Source organism: Melozone crissalis, unplaced genomic scaffold, assembly GCF_028551555.1.
Source record: "Melozone crissalis strain CALT ecotype California unplaced genomic scaffold, PUWL_Pcris_2 ptg000045l_1, whole genome shotgun sequence".
NCBI lineage: Eukaryota > Metazoa > Chordata > Aves > Passeriformes > Passerellidae > Melozone > Melozone crissalis.
Window position 1 is genome coordinate 28027860 of NW_026535823.1, and position 21569 is coordinate 28049428.

At 42.7% G+C, this 21569-nt stretch overlaps 1 protein-coding gene across 1 annotated transcript in view; it reads right to left on the minus strand.

Moving 5' to 3' along the window:
- GLIS1 (GLIS family zinc finger 1) overlaps positions 1-21569 on the minus strand; it is a 177966-nt gene that overhangs the window by 1300 nt on the left and 155097 nt on the right. Inside the window, 3 exon segments of the mRNA XM_054286108.1 lie at positions 1564-1731; positions 7083-7267; positions 19979-20129. Of these exon segments, the coding sequence (XP_054142083.1) occupies positions 1564-1731; positions 7083-7267; positions 19979-20129 (504 nt within the window).

Genomic DNA, 21569 nt, shown 5'->3' on the forward strand with positions numbered 1-21569 from the left:
TGACTTATTAATTTACTGTTGGTTTACAGGTCAAGATTCTGCTGTCTGCAGAAATCTGGCACACAGTGAATGTCCAGAGGTTCTGGAGGATGACCTCAGCATGTTTATCTGTGTTGGGCCAAGTGGAGTGACCAGTATTTTGATAAGTTTTGTGAGTGTTTATGTTATGTTAATTTCTATTTGATGAGCCTGTATACAGGGTGGATACAGAACCACAGATGGATAAAACCCAAGATAAGCATACACCCCAGAAATCATTATTAGATTCCAGATAGAGTAAACTATCCAAAGTCCTGAACAGAAAATAAAAATTTATTGACTGTTAATGTGATTCATGGAACAGCTGTTTGCCAGTCACATTGGGCATTCCTGCGAGATGAGATCTCATTTAATATTAATGGTGCTATAAAAGCCTGAAAAAAAATTAATGCATAGCCTTGATGAATCTTGCAAACCTGAATGGTTCTATTTTACACACTAAAAGATGAGATGAGATATATATATTTCATACATGTTTATGTTTCAGCCTTTTAAGTACTTGCATGCCTCAATAACCACTCTAAAAACAAAAATACTAAACAGAAACATTTCATGATAGTTTAGGCCCAGACAGAAAAATCAACTGTTGTTGAAGTTGGTGTCTTGCCACAGTATTATTCTTTACTGCTACAATTTCTTTTGGAAAGTTTATTTAGTCTGTTCTTTAAATATTGCAGGCTGTCAATCTAAGCTTGAAATTTGATGTTAACATGAAAAACCCCTATGTTTTAGTAATATCAAACTTATGAGTAACACTAAAGAATTCAAAGTTGAAGTTGAAACTTCATCTTAAATGTTTCCCTTGTGTTGGTTACTGATGCATGCACTTCCCAGAATGGAACAGCAGACAAATGCGTGCACACTTGCTCTGAACAGAGTCTCCTTTAATACAAAACAAACAGGAAAGTCAACTCTAATTTTGTGGTCTGACTCAGGCCCCAATTCAAAAAGCACTTAAACATATGTTTTCAGTATTGCCCTTAACCGAGGTGCCCTCCTGAGTGCAGACATGAAGAGAACTTTCTTGCAGATATGTAAGTAAAGATTGCAGCAAATGCTTGTGCTTTATGGCTCTGACAATACTCATGTTTTGTTTGATTTCAGCAATTCTGTCAATTATTAATTTTAAAGATAGTAAAAAAAAGAATACTAAAATATTGAAGTACTGTAATAATGTAGCCATTACAAGTTTGACCTCATTATAAAAGCCTTCCTGAAGCACACCTGAAATGTGCAATGAACAGACCACACAAAAATGCAGGCAGTGCCTTGCCAGCTCTCCTAAAGGTGGGTGTTGCCTATGGCATCCAGCAGAATGGAAGAGACTCTGTCTATCAGTCAAATACAGCAGGATTTAAAAAAAACAATTTGCTTTCCTTCTGGAGTTTTTACAGATGAAAATTAATTTCAGGGCTGTTTTTTATACAAACATGTTTTTGTCATAACATTGAAAATAAAATGCGTTCTTTGCCCCTCCTGCTACAAATATCAGATGGGTAATTCCTTATAGGTGAAATAAATTACCTGTTGAAGCTAAAGGTGCATTGAGTATGTGATAGCCATTCTGCCTCAGAGGATTGAAGCAATGGGATTCCCCTGTGAGCACATCACTGCTGACAGACTGGTCCATTGTTCTGTAGCAATCTCCGTAGTGGAAACAGTTCTGTATGGAGTGAAAGCTGCCTTGGTAACCTGAAAGCAGATATTGCACACAATTCAATCCTGCAGTGGTACTACCTCCACAGCATTTCTGTCACAGCATTTCATTACTGTTGGGGGTTTAGCTCCACAGTTTTAACTTTGAAAAATGATCATCCTGTTCTGCAAAGTGCAGTTACAGAAGAGCTGCATCAGACTCGGTCCCACAAGGTGCTGTGGACTGTGATCCCCATCAAGCAAAAATCTCAAGGATGGGCTTCATTTCAAGCAATAGATCAGCTGAACACAGTCAACAGCACCATGGAATCCAAGGTAAGTAGTGACCCCTCCACTGGATCAGGTCCAGGATGCTCAGCTCCTAAGGGAATGTCTCTGTAATGAATCACTGTTAATTTAAATACAATAATGCAATATTTAAATAAATAGCACTGCTTTGTTTTCAGTTAAGTCTTTTGCCATCCAGTGTGTGCTGTGCACTGCTGGAGACAGCGCTGTTTGTCCAAAACACCTTCACAGGGTCCTCAAACTTCTTTCCCAGACTGTTCTTGATCCAAATGAACTCCCTTTCACTGGACACAGGGGAGCACAGTGTGCAGGCAATGACCTAGAAGTGCAGGACTGACTCCAGATAGTTGTCAGGTGAAGACTGACTTCAACCAGAAGTTCTTCTGCTTCTGGAAAGTGCTGAGATAGATCTGTATGGTCTTTGCTTGCCTCAGTCATTCTGCTTTTGGGGCATGTTTGACTTTCATTTTCCACATACCCAACACTTCTTACATCCTGGGGGTTTTCCCCAAGTATTGTATTATCAGTACCCAGCAGTTTGGGTTTTGCCATCAGAAGTTGTGAATGAGTTGTAGACAACAAAAGAAGACATTTAACAGTAAAGGACAAATGAATTGCTGAAAAAGGAATTTTGCAATTTATAATTTGTTCCAACATCCTAAAAAATTGGAATTTGTTCCCAGAAGGATGATCTCAAAGTACATCACAATATTTAACAACCATGGCCTGATTTAATTCTCTTCTTTCCTCCTGCCTCAATAAGCTCTTCCTTATTCTGGGTGCAATGCACACTAACTGCACATTCCTATCAGCTGCCCCTTTTCTTGCCTTCTCTGGAATGATTCTCCTACCCTTAAATGCAACTGAGGTCAACCAAATTAAGCTTAAAGTCTAGCAGGACGAGCTTCAGGATTTTCCTCTAATTGCCAGAAAAAATACAGAGTTGTTGTCTTTCTTCCCTCAGTCTTGCAGAGAGTGAAACATTTCCTCAGGAACTCCTGCAGAAGCTCAGGGCAGCTCAGTGAATCCCAGTCCCAGCCACGTTTCCCCATTTCCAGCTGACAGCTCGGCCCCACTCACAGCAGAGACCGGCCCTGCTGGGCTGCCTGTGCTGCTCTTCAGTCTGTTTGTTCAGAAATCAAATCCTGTGCCTGTCCCCAGAGCAGCTGGGGCTATGTGGGGTGAATTGTGAGCTTGGACACCCTTACAATTCCTGCAGTGTGCAAGCTCTCTCCTGTTCAGTAAGATCCCCCACACTTCTCTGTGTTTCCCTCTACTCCCAAAGTCTGACCAAGCAGACAATACCAGGCAAAGCTCGGGGTCTGCTCACTTCATATTTTCTAAGTTAGCAATAAATAAGGCCAAGTGAGGCAATTCTTGAGTAGAAATGTAATCAATTCATTGAGTGGTGAAAGATTTGCTCTGAAGGTTCCCAGTTTAAGATGTGCTTTGGCAGAATCTGCAAGGATTTAGATGCCTAATTTCTTGAGAACATATGATCCACCACAAAATACCTAAACTGTTGATGTCCACAATTAGGGAAGTCCTAATGGATGACTCTTAGATAAAGACACTACACACTCTGTACCAAGGCTGCTCATATTGCTGCTATGGCAAAGGCAGCCCAAAAATGTGGAAAGCTGAGCATTAAATGATGCATGTCCTTCCTTGGAACAAACAGCCAGCCACCTCTATTTACTGCTGGAGAGTCTGGCTCAAAGAACCAAGGAGCTCTTATGAGAGGTAGCACAGCCCTCTTTTGATGTGGTTTTAGGTACAGTGAGTTATTGATTGGCTTTGAAACTTATCCTTTCTGTTTACAAAACAAACTCCTTGCTGTAAGCCTTCTAAAAATACATCCTTTTGAGATGAGCAGTGGAAAAAAGACACACTTGGCTTCAAAGGAGGCTGAACTGGTTGCAGAGAACACTTAGATGCATTGCTAGAGAAAAAAAAAAAAAAAATGAGCCTTTTCCAGAATGTCTGCTACAGACATCACTTCTAGGGAAGGCATGACATGTATTTTCTCTGTCCCTGTAACTATTGTCCTTCCCCTGTGCTCCCAGGCTTGCCTTTGTTACATCAATTAAAAATCTTCATGATCTACAGAGCTGGCACAGTGGCTTAGAAAAGCAGAGAGCAGCCAAACACGACAGAACTGGATTGAAACCAGTCAGATCCAGGGTTTTCCCAAGACCTGTGGGGAAAGGTTATTTTGCAGTGTTTTAAGTTACACTGTCTGGAAATACCTGAAGCAGAGAGCTGCCTCAGAATCAGTCTGGAAAAGAACTGCCATGAGCAATGAAATCCTCTTTTGGATTGCAGTGTTTATCCCTCAGCACCACTGTGAGATAATCTGAGAAGGCAGAGGGAAAAGTGTTCCTGGAACCACCCAGTGGTGAGGGGAGTGTAGGAAAATCCCGGTGCTTCTGCACTGCTGCCTTCACCAGGAGATGATTCCTGCCAAGTGCTTCACAGAAATACAGAGAAATGCACCTTCCCTGTTCCAACCTGCCTGCAAGGTGGGATAAATGCAGGAATGAAACTAAAGAAAATACATGGGATGAGGAAGGGAAAGGGTGCAGCAGGAACACAAGTCAGATAGAACAAAGCATCACACTAAAAATGGGTTTTCTGACCCTTTAGGTTCATTGCATTTAGTTGTGGTTCCTTTACATTTCTTTAAATGATTCACTGAGAAAATATGGGGAATTAAAATATGATTGAAATCCCACAACCAAGCGTTGGGTTAACAACCACATTTGGTTGATTAAACTAAACAGGGAGCATTTTTACAAGTTCTTAAAAAAGACTCCCTTCAGGGGTTAAAATACAAAGTAAGCAAGAAGGCTGGTCCAGTGCAGACATCCCTGCTCCTTCTGGAGTGCAAATCTGTAGTACCAACTTGGCAATAAGTGTTTCACCAATATTTTTTTTGCCACATGGATTTCAGGTTTTCCTTCAGTTTTGATTTAAATCAAGAATTTTCTGAGGTTATTTTCAAGTGAAGAATTTACTAAATGCCCTGTCAGTTTAAATGATCACTGTTAAATGTTTTATGTACAGTAGATGTAGAAATATAACAGTTCATAAAGGAATAAACTGAGTTCCAAACATAACATTTAGTTAAAATTTTGCTTTGAAATAATGTGTGGCAGAAAAGCTGCACTTAGCCACTTCACACAGTGCACTGGCTGCCTCAGCTTCTCTAAGGCACAGCCTAGAAAACTTCAAGCAGCTTTAAAACCAATGATGTAATGAGCAAATAATTGGAATATGACTATTAAATGCCATCTTGTTATGTCACGTCATTTACATGTATTTGCAAATAAATCTCAGCTTTTCAAATTCCATAAAATTTCTGACAAGAAATCATGTCAGGTATAAATAACTACAGGATTCCATTGCCTGCCAAATTCTTTCAGCATGTAATGATTTCCATGTGATCTTACTACAGCTAGGTTAAAACATATAAATAATGTCAGCTTGTTCTTTCATTATCAATATTTCTGCTACCAGCCTGATGAAGCTGCCATCTCCTAAAAATTCCACATCCACACTGTTTATGTGCTTCTGAACAGATGCCTGGTTCTACACAAAGTTTATTTGGTGTACCTTTTTTCTGGCAAAAATTCAAAACCCCCAAATTATTACGGATTCCATTAGAAAATGTGCTATTAATGAACTGAGAGGCAAAAAAAAAAAGAAAATGTAGAGCAAGTACAGCTAAGTACAGGTTACAGATAATTGGTTTCAAAGGCTGCTAATCAAAACTGATTTTGGAATGACCATTTCCATAATTAATTTATAATAATACTTCAACATTTGGCCAAAGTGGAAAATTATTGCTTTTTCAAAACCACATGACATAACACTTAGAAAGCAACAGTTCATTCAAAAGGAAATGTGGTTTTCTTAAGGAATAAAGTCAATTTATTTAAGTGGTTCAAAACTTGTTCTGTCTATGCATTTGTTTCTGCCGTAGTAATGAGCTGCTAAACTTTCCTCTTGTGGCTTGTAGTTATTTAGCTCATTATAGCAACATAATCATATATCATTATATGCTATCATAAATCTGCCACTTCTCCCTTACAGAGTTAATCTTTTTAAATTGAATAATCTGTTGAGCATCAGGTTGAGTTAGTTTTTCCTTCAGCACAAATCATTAAATATAATACGCTTTAACTTTTCAGACTAAGCCTTTCCAAGCAAAGAGCAAAAACACTGCTCAGAGAACGAGGGGCAGAGGGAACTGCTGGGATACCCAACCCCATCCCAGCTGGGAGCTGCTCAGGGCTTTGTGCTCAGGCTCTTGCAAGCAGACAGATGTCCTGCACACTTCTTTATTGGGAATATTTACCACATTTTAGCAGCTCACCATCTGGGTTGCATAACAGATTTCTGAAATATGCAAGCTCCTGTTACTGGAAGAATCTGTGATAATAATATCTCCTGCTAATTTGTGCCTCAAAAATTTCAGGAACATTAATTAGTTCCCACAGCAGAACTCCAGAATAGGTATGTAAGCTTGCAATTAAAAAGGCTGAGTAATTCAGAACAAAAAATGTTTCAAATTAAGCTCTGGGACAGCTGCTTACTGCTCCTCTTCCTGTCCTCGAGTCCCACAGGCACTCTACAGTTGTACAGAGTGCATTTACATGTAACTATACAATGTAAAACAAGCCAAACTTCCAAATAATAAATGGAAAAATGTTTGCTTTCTTTGTCTAACACTATGTCTTGTGCATCACTGTGAGTGCATGGAGCAGCCCATGTATTCTGGGACTGGATGGCTCCTGCAGGGACACTCCAGGCTGGATGACCAGTCAGGAGAGGTGCATGGCCAGCAGCCTTCTACTGAAGCACCTGAATAAATGCAATAAAATCTGCATTGGGACAGCCTTGCCCATTATGATGACATATCACAGCATGGACCTGCCTTAAAATTCACATCTGTATGTACATCAATCCAATTTAAAAACCGAAGTGCCCACTGAAATGCTGACACTATTAGCCAAATATGAAAAAAGCAAAATAAATTCTTTCTCTCCAGGTGGAAATTAGAAAAGCTGCAAAAAACAAACAGAGGCAAGAGTTACCTTGAGATCCCTGCTGTACAGACTGGTTGGGAAATGGGGTGTACGGTGTATTTGGTATCCCAGAAAACTGCTGCCCGTTGGGTGACTGGCTGTGGGATGATGGAGAGCCGTGTTTCTGCAAGAGGGAAGGTGGAACTAAAGCTTTCAGGGGGCTGACAAGTGGAGAGATTATGTTGGGAGCAAGCCTAGAAAAGAAAATACAGGAAAACTTCACATATCACATCATAACATGGCAAAATGAAATACTTGTATGAACTTTTTCTATAATGGCCAAACTATAGAGAAGTCTGTTTTGCAGGTACAAATTATATTGAAAAAAAGGACAACAATGCAGTGCTACCTTCAGATATTTGCTAGGAGGCAAGAGTTAGACAAGGAATTCTGTTCCTTTATGCTGATTTCCTGCACTTGCCATAAATGCCAGATAGATCAAAATGACACCACTCCTCAGTGAGCAACTTAAACACAGCTCCATTTGATTTAGAACTTTGTGAGGTGAGATACATGTCTAGAAACAGAAGTAGAAAATGTAGCTAGAATGGGTAAATGCAGGTGAATTGTTTAAGTGCCTTCATAGCTGTAACAGGATCAAGCTGCAGCCAGGACAAAGAAAAGTGTTTGTTTCACTCTGCAGATGAGCAAAGAGTGGATCTCCCACAGCCCAGTGGTGCCCTGTCAAACAGCACAGGCAGCATGGAGAGCTCTCAATACCCTCTCTGCTGCCTCCAGAGCTTTTGCTAAACCTGAGAAGGACCTCTCTGAGCAGCACCAGAACCTTCAGATGCTGCAAAATCCACCTCACTGTCTGAGAGCCACCCTGTGGAAACTTCCCAGCTACAGAACCCAAGGAAAAAATATAAAACAACCTCTGCAGGTTGTAATAGATGTGACCGAGCTAGAAAAAATACTGAGCACAAACTGTTGGAGGCAGACAAAAATTAACTAAATAAAAACTCCAGTCTCTAACTGGTGTCTTCCTCTACCCCTGCACAAGCTGTTCAAACACCATAAAGCATCATTTCACACGATGGCTTCTTGGAGCAGTTGGACAGACCCTGGGAGCGAGGCTGTGCTCCAGTGAGGGCTGAGCACTGCATGGGAGTGTGCAAGAGGTAAACAGAGGGGAACTGTGAATAAATGGTGACAACAGCTTAACCAAATTTAACATGAGAGGCACAGGAACGCTGCCAAAAGCTGTCACAGTGACACTGTAAATATTAGAAGGGGTTTAAATCAACCAATCCAAGCCCATCCTATGCTCAGACAATTCCTTCTCCCAAATTAAGGAAGCAAGATCGATAATATAAATTACAAAGGCTGAATCTCCCTAAACTAAGCTGAGGAATTAAACTAGTGTTGTTAACTGGGTGAAGGCAAGGATATTTTCAAGTTAAATAGCAGAACTAGAAACTTGTCACTGACGTATTTTCTGAAAAATCCTTTCCTTAGGATTTTTCCTCCTGAGAAGCTGAGAGGCCTCAGGAACAAAATGTAAACAATGATTATCTGCTGCTGTGGAATGCAACAGGTGCATCTGTCTCCTGTGGTTGTTTCTAATTAATGGCCAATCACAGCCCAGATGGCTTGGACAGAGAGTCTGAGACAGAGCCTTTGTTATCATAATTTCTTTTTCTATTCTTAGCTAGCCTTCTGATGAAATCCTTTCTTGTATTCTTTCAGTATAGTTTAATATATATCATAAAGTAATAAATCAAGCCTTCTGAAACATGGAGTCAGATCCTTGTCTCTTCCCTCATCCTTGGACCCCTGTGAACACTGTCACAGAAAACAATTTTCTTTTGCAAGAAAGATACTCTCTCCAGTAAGTGCTGATCAGCAATATGTAAAATTAAGAGGGCTACTGTCAAATTAAAGGAGCCAACATGTAAGGAGAAAAAGATCCTATTTGTTCTGGTTTGGAAAAGGCTGCAGAGGTGCCAAAAAGGGACTGGGGATGCCGGGGCTCCCTGTGTTCCTCCCAGCTCAGGGACAAACCCTCCCTGGGGCCTGGAGCCCGCCACCAGCCCCTGCTCCGGCTCACAGCCACAGGGACATCGTCCCCCACCCGCCAGCAGCGCTCTCAGAGGCCTGGAAATGCTTCTATCTGAAAGGAGATTAAAAAGATTGCAGTTGTTTTCGTTGGAAAGATAATAGCTAAAGGGCTCATGATAGTGACATTTATATGGGTAATGACCACACACACATTTAAAAGAGAAACAAAAGATGTACTAAAAACTCCAGTGCCGGGATGAGCCAGAAACCAGTGCCGGGATGAGCCAGAAACCACTGTGAATAGGGGAGGGAAATGCTGCTGGGGAGCGAGTCCTCTGCAACTGCCTGTGTTGGGTTTCCTCTGCCTGCTCTTGGAATGCCTTGTCCCGGCTACTGCTGGGAAACGCAGCACCCCATGGAGACCTGCCGGGCTGCTCCGAGTGCTTTGTTAGGATGGGCCATCGTGTCTCTAAATTCTGTGCAATCACGCTGCTTTGTCCAACAGAAATGGTACACTTAGGTATCCAGCTGTGGGAGTACTGAAAATCCCAGCTTCCCTACCCAGCTTAACTACTCCCAGAGGCTACTTAAATCTTAACCAAGGGAGAAGAATTTAAGTTTTTATTGTTATTTTTAAAGCAGTGCTTGTCTCCACTCACTCTCTTGCATTCCTGTTTTTCCTGTGTGTGAGCTCAACAGGGTTTGTGCCTCGAAACCTTTGAGATGAGTGTTGAGGGGTGGAGAGGTCCCCTGCAAGGCCAGAGGGTGCAGGCCCTGCTCCAGCTGGGAATGCTGAGCAGGGTGTGGAGCTGCCAGCTCGCTGCTCCCCGGGCATGGCTCTCCCAGTGCTGGAGCTGCTCAGCAAACATTGCTGGCTGTGGGCAGCTGTATCCTAGGAGCAGGAACATGAGCTGAAACCCTGACAGCTCTGGGTCTGAGCATCGCTGCCTCCTCTGCATCAAGACTTTCACAGAGCAGAGCAGCTCACCATAAAAATCTGCTACGTTCTGCTCGAGCTCTCCCAACAAGGAATTCAGCATGTTTCCTGGAGCTTCAGGCAGTTTTCAGCTAGGAAAGAACTTTGCTCAGCAGAAAATTCTGGCTATGTTGGCACAAGTGGCCAATATGGAGATCTGTGTCCTTAAAATATTCATCACAATCCCTACGGCTCAAGCTGGTCCCTAAAATATTTCTCTGTGTGTGCGTGTGCATGTGTGAATGTGCTCTGGCACACTCAAGGGGAGATTTTCATCAGCCAAACTGTCCAGTCTCCAGTGCTGTGTTTTTAATTCTCTCCTGAGTATCTGCCTACTAATTCGGTTGCTGTGATACTCAGGTTGTTAAAAGAGGAGGAATCATTCCTGATACAAATTAAACAGATAATGCATTAGAGCCTAAAAGGTGATGCCTTCTGTGTGGAAGATGAAACACTGAAAGACTTACAGCAGGAACTCAGCTGGATACACTAAAATTCCCAGGCAGCAGCTCAGGCATGTGTGTTTCAATAACTAATAGCCTGCACATTTCCTGTTAATACTGTACTACAACCACAGTTTGCTTTGGTTTGGAAAGTAATAATAAATATATACCATATATTTTACCTTAATTGTAACTTGCATAATTCAGTAAATTTGCAGGTCCTTTGGGGCCTTTTAATATATATCTGTGCCTATATATAGCTGTATGTAAAGAGATATAAATACTCTCACAGGCATGAAAAAAAATCCATATCCTTCCTTAATTCATTACATTTGAGGGCTCCTGGCTCTATGGAGTATTTCTGTTGAGGGCCATACAAGGGTGTGATGGGGGAGCCTCCTCTCCACCCTGTCCAAGACACAGGAGCAACAGGACACCACGGAGAGAAGGAGCTTGGCTGGAAACAAAAGGAACATTTTGCTCACACAGCATGCCCTGGCCTGTGCCATTCACAGCCACAGGAGCCACAGAATCAAACAAAATACCTATTTTTTTACCAAGGGACTGAATAATTTAATGGCCAAAACCAACATTTCCATGCTAAGCGAGGGGTAATCACATCTTGTGCTTCAGGATGTAAAGTGATCGCCCGTGGAGGAGGAGAGGAATTCTGCTCTCTTCTCTCACCACAGCTCAGGGTGACTGACCACACACTGGGGCCTTCTCCAGTCCCCCCTGGAGCAGCACTGGAGGATGGTGCTGGAGATGGAATTCCTGTCTGAGGGAGCTGGGATTGCAGGGCCAACACTTCCTCTGAGGAGGCATCAGCAGGCAATCAAGGAAAAGCACTACTCAGAAAAATCCTGTGTGATTCACACACACAGAACCAAAAGGAAACTTTGGGAATAACTGAGCCTAACTCAGTAACCACCTTGCCTGTGGCACTGTGCACATTTCTGCACCAACACTGCCTGAAAATGCTCCACAGCCCTTCCCACAGGAACTCCTGCAGTCAATGGGATTCTACCCACAAAGAATCATGAAACCAAGTGGCAGCCATGGACAACAAACCAGTTCCTCAGCTCCACTGGAAAGCACTTGTCACATCAATGGAAATACTCAGAAATCTTGGTCCTAACAGAAGGACTTTTAAAAAGGGAAACTTAGAAGTCAAAACAGAAAAGATTGATCTTCCTCTCACTTTCTAAGTGCATACCCTAGGAATCTCAACCAGAAATCCCACTGAAACTTTTTATGAACTTTCTTGTGACCATGCTTTAACAATAAATTTTGGATGGTGGAAGTTTATATTAAATTGTAAGTAAGGCCTTTGTGAGGGAGCTACCTATGTATGCCATGAGCCAGCAGTGACCTACAGAAAACACCTAAAGGCCACAAGCACCATGACTTTGCTTCAGAATTATTGATCCTGTCTGCACTCTCAGCCTCTCCAAGCAGGCAGGGGTGTTCAAGGATCTCTGTATTCTCCCAGTGCACACTAAATGTCCTGTTCCAGTATCAGTGCAATAAAGAACCAAAAAATAAATACAGATGGACCTGGGTTGTTCTGAGATTTCCATCACAATGTCTGGATAGGTGTTTTCTATATACCCACAGTGCTTAGTCTGAGGAAGAAATAAATCACCCCTCTGCTTTAGTCTTTGTTCAATACCAGTTCCAGGACAAATTAACAGAATAAGAAATTATAAAGCTTCTTTAAGATAAGAGGGCTTGACTAGACCTTGATTGCCAAACACTACATACAGTATACTTAGTAAATACTGAGTGGAACAACTGAAAATTGCAAAATAATAAAAATGAATTTAAAATAAGATTTTTGAATTATAAATAGGAATGAAGTATAACTGCAAATGGAAATATGTAAGATGGAGATGTTTCCAATATGAAAACTGTCTGGGTTTGTTTTTTTTTTAATGGTGTGATGGCTTGATTGGCAGATTCCTCAGCCAGACAAAGAACCTCAACCCATATCCCATTAAGTTCAGTGGAAATGGGACCAAATCCAGGCTGAAAAACATCTGTCCTTTATGTCAAACCATTTTTTGTATATTTTGGGTTATAAGACTGTTCTGTAACATGCACAGCAGTACGGCCAGATTGAAAAATTGTGACTATTGAGAATCATGACTTAACTCAGATTAACATAAAGAAAAATGGCAAATAAAGCACCAGAGTAAGAAGCACAAACCAAAGCAGCTCCACATTTTATCTGAAGTGCAGCACTGTAGCCACTTACAGGAACTGAGAGTTTCCATGAGAAGAGGTTCTCCCATAAAACCCAGCACTCCAACCAGTTCATTCATAAAATCTCTCCCCTAAGCACCATAGTCACTGATATTGTGAGAAAGTCCAATTCAGTTCCAGGACCAGGAGATTTTTTTTTTTTTAATGGGAAAAAAAGTTAACACGGATTTTCATCTCTTCCCATAATATTAAAAATGATGTGTAAAGCTCTGCTAATCAGGTCCCTGGATAGGGCCCAATCTCTGGCCACGTGTTTCTGTTCTGGGTCTTGCCCTAGGGGAATTTCTGTCAGCACATGCTCAGGAAACAGTTACACCGTTCACTCCTTTGGACTTTTCTGTAAGACAGACTCTATCTGAAGTTTGGTGAACCTTTGCACAAATCACTGCCAGGTGCCTCTGGCTACGTTTCTGGAATGCAAGGAATCTTTTCCTTCTCTCCCTCTTTTCCTTTCTCCTCTTCCCCCTCTCTCCCTGATATGTAATAAATCCTTCAATACAGATCACCTTGCTGGGCATCACTGCATTTCTCACCTTTTCCTATAAACAATGAGCACCCAGGGCTGTGACACAGGGCTGTGACTCCAGGGTACCACAAGGTGCTCCAAGGTCCATCACCTTGTCTCTGGTTTTCCTACATGGCCAGGGTTCTGTCCTTGCTCTGCTGCAGCTGCAGCCTGTGACACACCTGTGTGTGGCATCCTGAAAGTACTGCCTGGCTTTTAGACAAATACAAAATACTTATTTTCACTCAAAATGCTGCCTTGGATTACCTGGATCCAGTTCTACACCTTCACTCACCCACGCTGAGCCAAGCCCACAAGTGCAGGAGCTGCTCAGCTCTAAGGAGTAAGAGGGGCTTCATAAATATTATGAAGAACACTCTCCACAGCAACTTTCATGTGACTGAAGAGTCACAGGTCATTTAATTGCTTTAGAATATTTTTAGTGATACCAATAACCGTGATACAAAAGCAATTTCATGTTCAGAATCACACAGCAGCCCTAAGAGTCCTCTCCTGGTTCACTCAGGGGTTTTCTGTGTGGGGCTTCTCTTGGGCCAGAGGGGCTTCCTGAAATACTGAAATACTCCCTTGTCTGCTCTACCAAATACATGTGCACATCTGAGTGGGCACAGAATTAACTCAGTGTTTGTCACACAAGTCATCATCTACACAAGCTCACAAAACACACAAACACACTCATTCTGTGTCAAATGAGTATCTCTACAATTGTTCTGACCTGAGATGTGCAACTTCTGCAGAGCAGTTCCTCACAGGGATCACAGGGATCATTATCTGTGCCATTCCAAAGGATGTTTGTATTTATAAGAGTTTGTTTAATAACCTCTGAAATGAAGCTGATTGAATTGCTACAGTGGAAGTCACTACAGGAGGGAGATTTGAAAAATTATTCTAGCTTACAATCTAGCAGGCAAAGGTATTTTGGAGTGAAAAAAGAGCCTTATTAATAGGGTCAAAGAAAAATAAAAGCATATTTAAATAAAGGGCAGTGCCTTAAGTTCAAGTGATTGCCAGGAAGTGAATTAGAAAGACATGTAATCAAACACAGAGACTCTCTACTCCAGATTATCTGGCATGTGCTGCATGCTTGACTGATCTATCTCAGTTCAGTCATTTAAGGTCATTATTCTCTGACAAACAGGCAGCAAGATGCTTCCAGGTGGGTTCTGCACAGGTCCTGATGTCTGCTGTCTTCAGGTCTGCCAGGCAGAACACACTACCCAATAGTGGGAGATGTTAAAATAGATTCATTATTTGTTACACTATGATAAACTCCTGTGTCTGGTGTACATGGTTTGCATCAAACTGCAGCAGTTCTGCTTAAAAACAAACAAAATTTGGATGAAAAAAGAGAAAAAAAAGCTTTACAGATGTTTAGTGTAAATTTAACTACAGATAAATCAAGTAATGGCTAAAATCATTAATGTAATGCACAAGAGCTCTGGCTGAATTAATCTTAAATGCTTTCTGGGTTACTCTGACCATCTCCTTTAACCTCCCACCTTCTCCTGTAACTCTCTGATTTCTCACTCAGTTTTCCTTACAGTGTCTCCTCTGGGCAGGCACCTCAGCCCTTACTTTGAGAGGCTCCCAGGATCCTGAGTGTCAGTGCAGCCCTCTCAGAAACTCAAATGAAAACACCTGCCCACCTATTTCTGCTGATGGACAAACAGTGTTTACCCCAGGATCCAGCACCAGGTTATCCTTTAACATGTAACTGTTGAAGTAAGCCCGTGCTAATGCTAATTTAGCTTTAGGGGAGGGGGGAACCTGTGTAAGCCTATCTGGACATGATTATGAATGAATTCTGATCACATCTTCTCCAAGGAGAAAAATGACTTGGGATTTGGAAGCAGATGCTTTTAATTACAGATTTTCTTTGTTTGGTGGGGCCCAGTGCAGCACCTGTACATTGTTCTCTCTGGACAGATGTACTGATGCCCCTTTTGCGTGCTCAGATCCATAACACTGAGATAAATTATGAAGGGTTCTTGGCTTCCTCCATTGAAAATGTTTTCAGCTGTCAGAGGTATCTGTTTCTTGTTACTGGTTTTAGTGCTTTTGAAGGGAAGACTAAACCACTGACTTGTGTATTCTGTTATAAATGAAGAGTATTCTCCAGTGGAATCCACAGAGAATGAGGGATGGATCTCCTTGGTCTGTTAGAAAAGCTGTGCAGGTATTTAGTTTTCCAAAGTACTTCTAGAGAGTAAAAGTCTCTTTCCTACAAAGACCCTAACAGCATGTCAATTCCTAGTCCACTGATTTATATGAGCTCACAAACTTAATTGAAAAGATTAATCAATAAACAAGGTTAATAAGAATCAGATATAAGTGGCTAAGACACCTAATTGTCTCTCAAAGTAATGAGAATTAGGGGCACAAATGTATTTTTCTACCTGGCCTGGATCCTGGCAGCTCAAGGAGACAGCACAGGAAAGAATCTCGCCCGTGTAACTGACAAGATTTTATCCTGCGTGTTTAGTTTCAAGCTTAAAAATATCAGGGATTTCAAATCTGGTGTTCCCTGGTAGAGCAGAAGGGAGGCTCTGTGTACCTCATGTTACTTCACATAAAAAGAAGTGAAGGACTAAGTTTTTAACAGAGAACTCTTTACACTGAAGTATTCCTGTGGTATTTGAAATAACAGGTGCTAAGAAGCGAGCAAACAAAAACTCTGATGTTTAAGCGCCCTGATTAAAATGTCTCTTTTCACTTGATAGTTCTTAAATCCCATTTCTTGTGATTTTTTGTGGGGGTCAGTGTCACTTCAGGGGGGTCTGGCCCCTGGTTTGAGCAGGCTGCAGTTGGCTGGGGAGAAGCCCAGGCACAGGGAGCTGTGTGAGCCCTTCCCTCTAACCTTGCTTAGAGCTAATCCTTTATAGTAAAGGCTCACCAGATTTGGCTCAGAGTCCTCATTAATCACCACCTCTGCCCATCACAGATGTCTTAATCCTACTACTTCTTCATTTACTGGTGTGTTTACAGAGCAGAAACGACCTAAATTACCACAGGAATATTAAAAAAATGGTTTCACTTTCCTTTCCCTTGGAGACACATCACCCTCCCAATCAAGTCATTATTTGTCAGCGCCCCAGCTCCTGTTGGGAACAGAAGTGCTGTTTGTCACAGCACACAGGTGACGGAGAGCCTCAGTCACACACACAGGGATCGTGTTCAGCTCCTACAAAGTGACCTTGTTGGGCCATTGCACTAAATTGGTGCAAATCCCAAACTTGGTGCCACCACTCAAAGTCACTTAACTTCAGTCAGATCAGTTTCATTAAAGCTGATAATTTATCACACTGAATATTCTAAATTGCAATTTACAGAGATGGTCTACAAATGAAACTAAGTACGTTTTTAGATGACTTGGATAATAACAGCTAAAAAAATAGTGGAAAGCAAGCCAAGTGCAACATTCACCCAAGATTTAATAGTAAAAGCTGTTTTTCTGTCCTCACTCTGCTACAAATCAAAATAGACTATTTTTGCAATGGGCAGAATGAAACCCAGTTTGACATTATACATGGCAAATGCTACAAGAAATGCTAAAATAAACTCTTGCTACCTGAAATAAAAAATAAATATACATTTTAATCTGGATCATGCCAAGACCATTTTCTGCATGCTGAAGTATTTCTCAGCCAACCACATTTAGCTAAATTAATATCAATATAAGTAGATTTTTTTAGTGTAGCATACACTTCATTCCAGAATTTGAAAAAATGTGCTCCATATTGAATAAAGCCAGTATAAATACATTCGGTAATGAGGTCAGATTTTGTTAGAACATTTTCAAGTGAATTAGATAATTTTGTCAAACTATTTAAATGTCTCAGCAAACCATTTGGGAAAATTGACTGCTGCACTTGGTATTGACTTTGGCAAAGGACAGTGTAACATAGCGCTTTTTTGTTAAAAAAAAAAAGAAAAAGCCTTTAAATCAAATTCTGAATCTCATGTCAAACTTGAGTAGACTATTTGTACTCTGCCTCGTGTAGTGTTTGGCATCTCACACATTTGATGACTCAGTAATTAGATTTCTTGATAGTAATCACTTGGTTCCTGCCACAGGCTGCCCGATGTGATCCAGCCTTGTCACGGTCCCCATCCCAGAGCAGGAATTCTCTGCAGACATCTGACAATGAGGGCAAACCCTCTGTGTGTGCCAGAGCTGCAGCAGCGCCATGCAGGAGGCAGGGGAGGGCTCCCTTCCCACTGCAACCCCCTGGTACCTTCCAGGAGGGATGGCACTGCCAGGAGCTGGCCAAGGGAACAGCATGCCTTAGTGCTGGGATTTTGTGTTAAGTGATTGTGCCCAGTTAAATGGATGGGTGCTTTAAAGAAAACCCTGCTAAATGAAACTCAAGGATTATTAATCAGTTCACACAAAGTTTCTGCACTTGCAATTAAGATGTCGTGTATGGGCTGCATTTCAGCAGTCATGAATAATGTAAGCATAAAGCATTAAATACAGCAGGAGGATCTTGGACTGGGAATGACAATGCTGAATGAAGATTATTTTGAGTTCAGAAAACGGTATTTGAGATGCTGAAAAATTCCAAGTAACTATGTCATGAAACTGGATGCCCTGTTTTAAAATAACTATTCAGAAATACATTCCAGACTCCATTCCTGACGTTTGGCTCATGGTTAGGAATCTCATCTCACTCCCACATTTTGTCACAGGATATTTGGGCAAAGACTTTCCTTAGGTACATGAGCACTGAGATAAGAAATCAGCACTGTTGTCTCCTCAGAGAAGGAATCCAAACTGCACTAAAGCTGGAATTGGCAGAGACATTTCTGATGGAAACTCTGGTGTGTCTGAGCTCAGTGAGAGGCTCAGCCCAGTGCCCATGGTGCTCCTGCTGGAAGGGAAGTGCTGTGCCCTGAAATGGAGACACCAGGGGCAGGAATGAGAATTCATCTGGGGGCTTCCAACCCTTCAAACTGCAAACTTGTCTGTTGCCCTCACCCTGCTCAGGCTTTCATTTCTTGTTAGCAGCACCAGAATACAAAGTGCCTTAGAAACAAATCCACCTTCCTGACAGTCTGCTAAATCCTTCCCATAGTATATCCTTACTTTATTTCATTCTTGGTTGGGATTTTTGCCTTAACTCCCCTAGGAACCAGCTCCAAGAGGAAACAGCTGAGCAGCACACTGGGAGCAGTCAGAGGGAGGGATCCCACTCCAACAGGCTCAGGCAATCCCATTCTGCAGAGAAGAACAGCTCATGGATGACTTTTGGAATGTCTGTCTCCATTTCTATTTGATCTACTGCCTTCTCTGCTACAGAAAACTTCCTGTTTATCTGCAGTAATTTCCAGTGCCTCCTGTTGGCCACGACTCTGCCATGGGAATGAGTCTGCCAACAGGAAATACAGGGTTGGGAATGTGGCAGGGCAGGAGAAGGGCTGGGCACAGGCATTTCATGGGACAAGGACAGGGTAAGCCTATCCATCACATTGGGAGGGGGACACTGCTACTGCTCCCAGCCAAGGTCAGAAGAGAAGGCTGAAGGAGCAGAGGGCACAGGAGTTCAGCTTGCTGCAGAATTCATCCCCAATTAGGAAAATAAGAAGGACTAGTTTGCTCCTAATTGAATTTCCTCAATCAGATTGTTCTCCAACCATCTCAGGTGTAAATTTCCTTACCACACCTCCTCCAGGCCACACACACTCTGCCTTCTGCCCTTTGCTTAAAATCCTTCTGGGCTTTCCTTGCACCATATAAAAGAAGGGAAAGGTCAGTCACTGGAGGGGATGGGAAAACTCTACATTTAATTGCTATATTTGCTGAAGGACATCAACATGTTCCTAGGGAAGGAAAATCCTTTAATCTCTCTGTATCTTAAATTCCCATCAGTAAGGCCAAATCAGAGTCCATTTTCCATCCAAAGTGCTGGGAAGTAAAACTGTAAGTATGAATTTGAATTTGTAAGTATGAATTGAATGAGGCCAGGCACCAAAGAAATCTGAGCAAAAAGGTTAGAGCAGTTTTGTGGCTTGCAGAGATTCTTTACTGTTGAGATGGTATGAGAGCCTTGTCACACGGTGCTTTAGAAATCTCACACCCTGCAGCCATGCAACTGTACCCCTGCTGTAGCAGTGCAATCCTACCATCAGTGGGATTAAACACTCTTCCCTGATTAGGATCTGGCCTGCTGCTCAGAGGTGCACTGCAAAAACCTTATCAGAGAGCAAGGAAGTGAGAAAGCCGTGGCTCTGACACTCAGTGAGCCTTACTAAGGCAAACAGAGCCCAATTCCTGAGTGAGTCATAGGTCGGGTTTTACCCTCTGAGAGGTTTCTCATGTTAGCTGAGAAAAGTTCTCTGTGCTTATCCAAACCTATGAGAAGTCATCCAGCAAGAATTAAAAAACAAAATTAAAATCTAAATGTAACTGCATGCTAGGAAGAAAAAAATCCCATTGTGTTTTGTCAAAGACAAGGACAAGGCCCTGAACAACCTGATAATGATGTCCAAGTTTGCCCTGCTTTGCACAGGGCATGGATGACATGACCTTCTGAGGTCCCTTGAAAACTAAATTATTCCATGATTCTAAACCAAACAAAATGGCTTTGTTTGGGCCAGTGTTTTCTTTTGAACAGCATCCATGCAAAGTAAAATAAACAATTCATCTTCCACGATCACGGCAGACCCAGGCCCAGCCCTCCCATCACACACGTACCCGTCCCTGGCACTCTCCAGCGGCGACTGGTGGTGGTGTGGGCTGGGCAGGGCGGAGTCCAGGGGAAGGTGCCTTGAGGGAATGTCATGAGGAGGTGGCAGCACCGCTGGGGAGGAGCCGTTGTGGCTGCTGCTGGATCCACTGTACATGCCTGCCAACACACAGCAGCGGCAAAACAAAGTAAGCAAGGAAGCATCAGTAACACCTGCAGAGTCCCCAGCTCCTTCCCTATCCCCCTCCCGACCTGAGACACAGCACTCACAGCTGGGCCATGGCACTTTGGCATGTGGGTGTCTCCTCTCTGACCCTGCCAGGTGCTCCTGGACGCTGCAGAGCTGCAGAACCCTCCTGACAGCCACGAGAGCTTGGTGGGACTCCCACCCTCCCTTTCCCATGGCTGTGAGCATAACTTTCCCTGCAGTGCTCCGGGGATGGAGCTCACACAGCAAACAGACCATGGTACCCTGGGGTTTTGCTGTTCATTTCAAACTCCATAATTTCACTTTCCCTTACTAAGCTGCTGGACATCCCAGACTATTTACAAATATCACATATTGATACAAAGGAAAGCCCAATAAATTAAATGCAAAGAGGAACAAGGAGAATTTTTTAATGAGATCATGAAAACAGGTTGGCTAGTACAGAATTACTGAAGGAGGGTGGGTGTACCATTTTTGGGACTCTCCTCTACCATGGCAGCAAGGCACCAACAGCCAAGTGCCTACCGTGCCCTCAAGCCTACCCATGGTTGAGGAAGCTTTGCCAGGGCTCTTGGATGAAGATGCTGGAATTAGGATTTTTGGAATTAAGTTTTTTTCTCTCTTCTGAAGAGTGACCATGCACCAAGACAGGTCTCTGTGGTGACAGACATCACAGGAGTGCAAGCATGGAGCATGCAAATGCCACCATATGGCAGGGGAAGAGGGCTGGCTCCTTGTCATGCTGCTCTGGGAAAAGTCTACTCCTTGTCCTTCTCTTCCCAGTTTTTCTGCCTTCCTCATCTTCAAGTTTTGCCCACGACACATCTGCCACAGTTCTGTCCCACCCTCCCAGGGCATGTGCACATGGATGAGGACCAGAACTGCCACTCACACTGAAGTGTGTGAGCAGCAGGTGGGGTCTGCCAGCTCCCAGTGTCCAGCCCTAGAGCACAGAGACCCCTCTGGGCCTGTCTTTGCCATCTCTCCTCCTGCACCATTCACTGCTCATTCCCACTCAGTGTGTGCAGAGCTGCACATCCAGGACAGAGCCATGTGCCAGCTGTGTCACTGCCAGGGCTCGGGACTGCACCCTCCCAATCCCTCCCAGTGACGTGGAACAAGCAGAAGGCAATGTGAAAATCCAGAGCTGAGGGGAATGTGTGACACCCTTGGGGTGGAGAAGCAACATCTGAATGTCAGCATCTGTTTCTGTGTGTGACTGAAGAGCAGAACCACCGAGGCAAGATTCCAGCCACCTTTGTCAGGGGGCTTCAGATGAGTCAAAACCCCCTCAAGAACAATGAGTCCTCAGCTGCTGACAGATCTAAAGCAACAAAACTGAACCACATCATCTCTGTCTCCAGCTAGACAGAACATTTGTCAACCAGCCA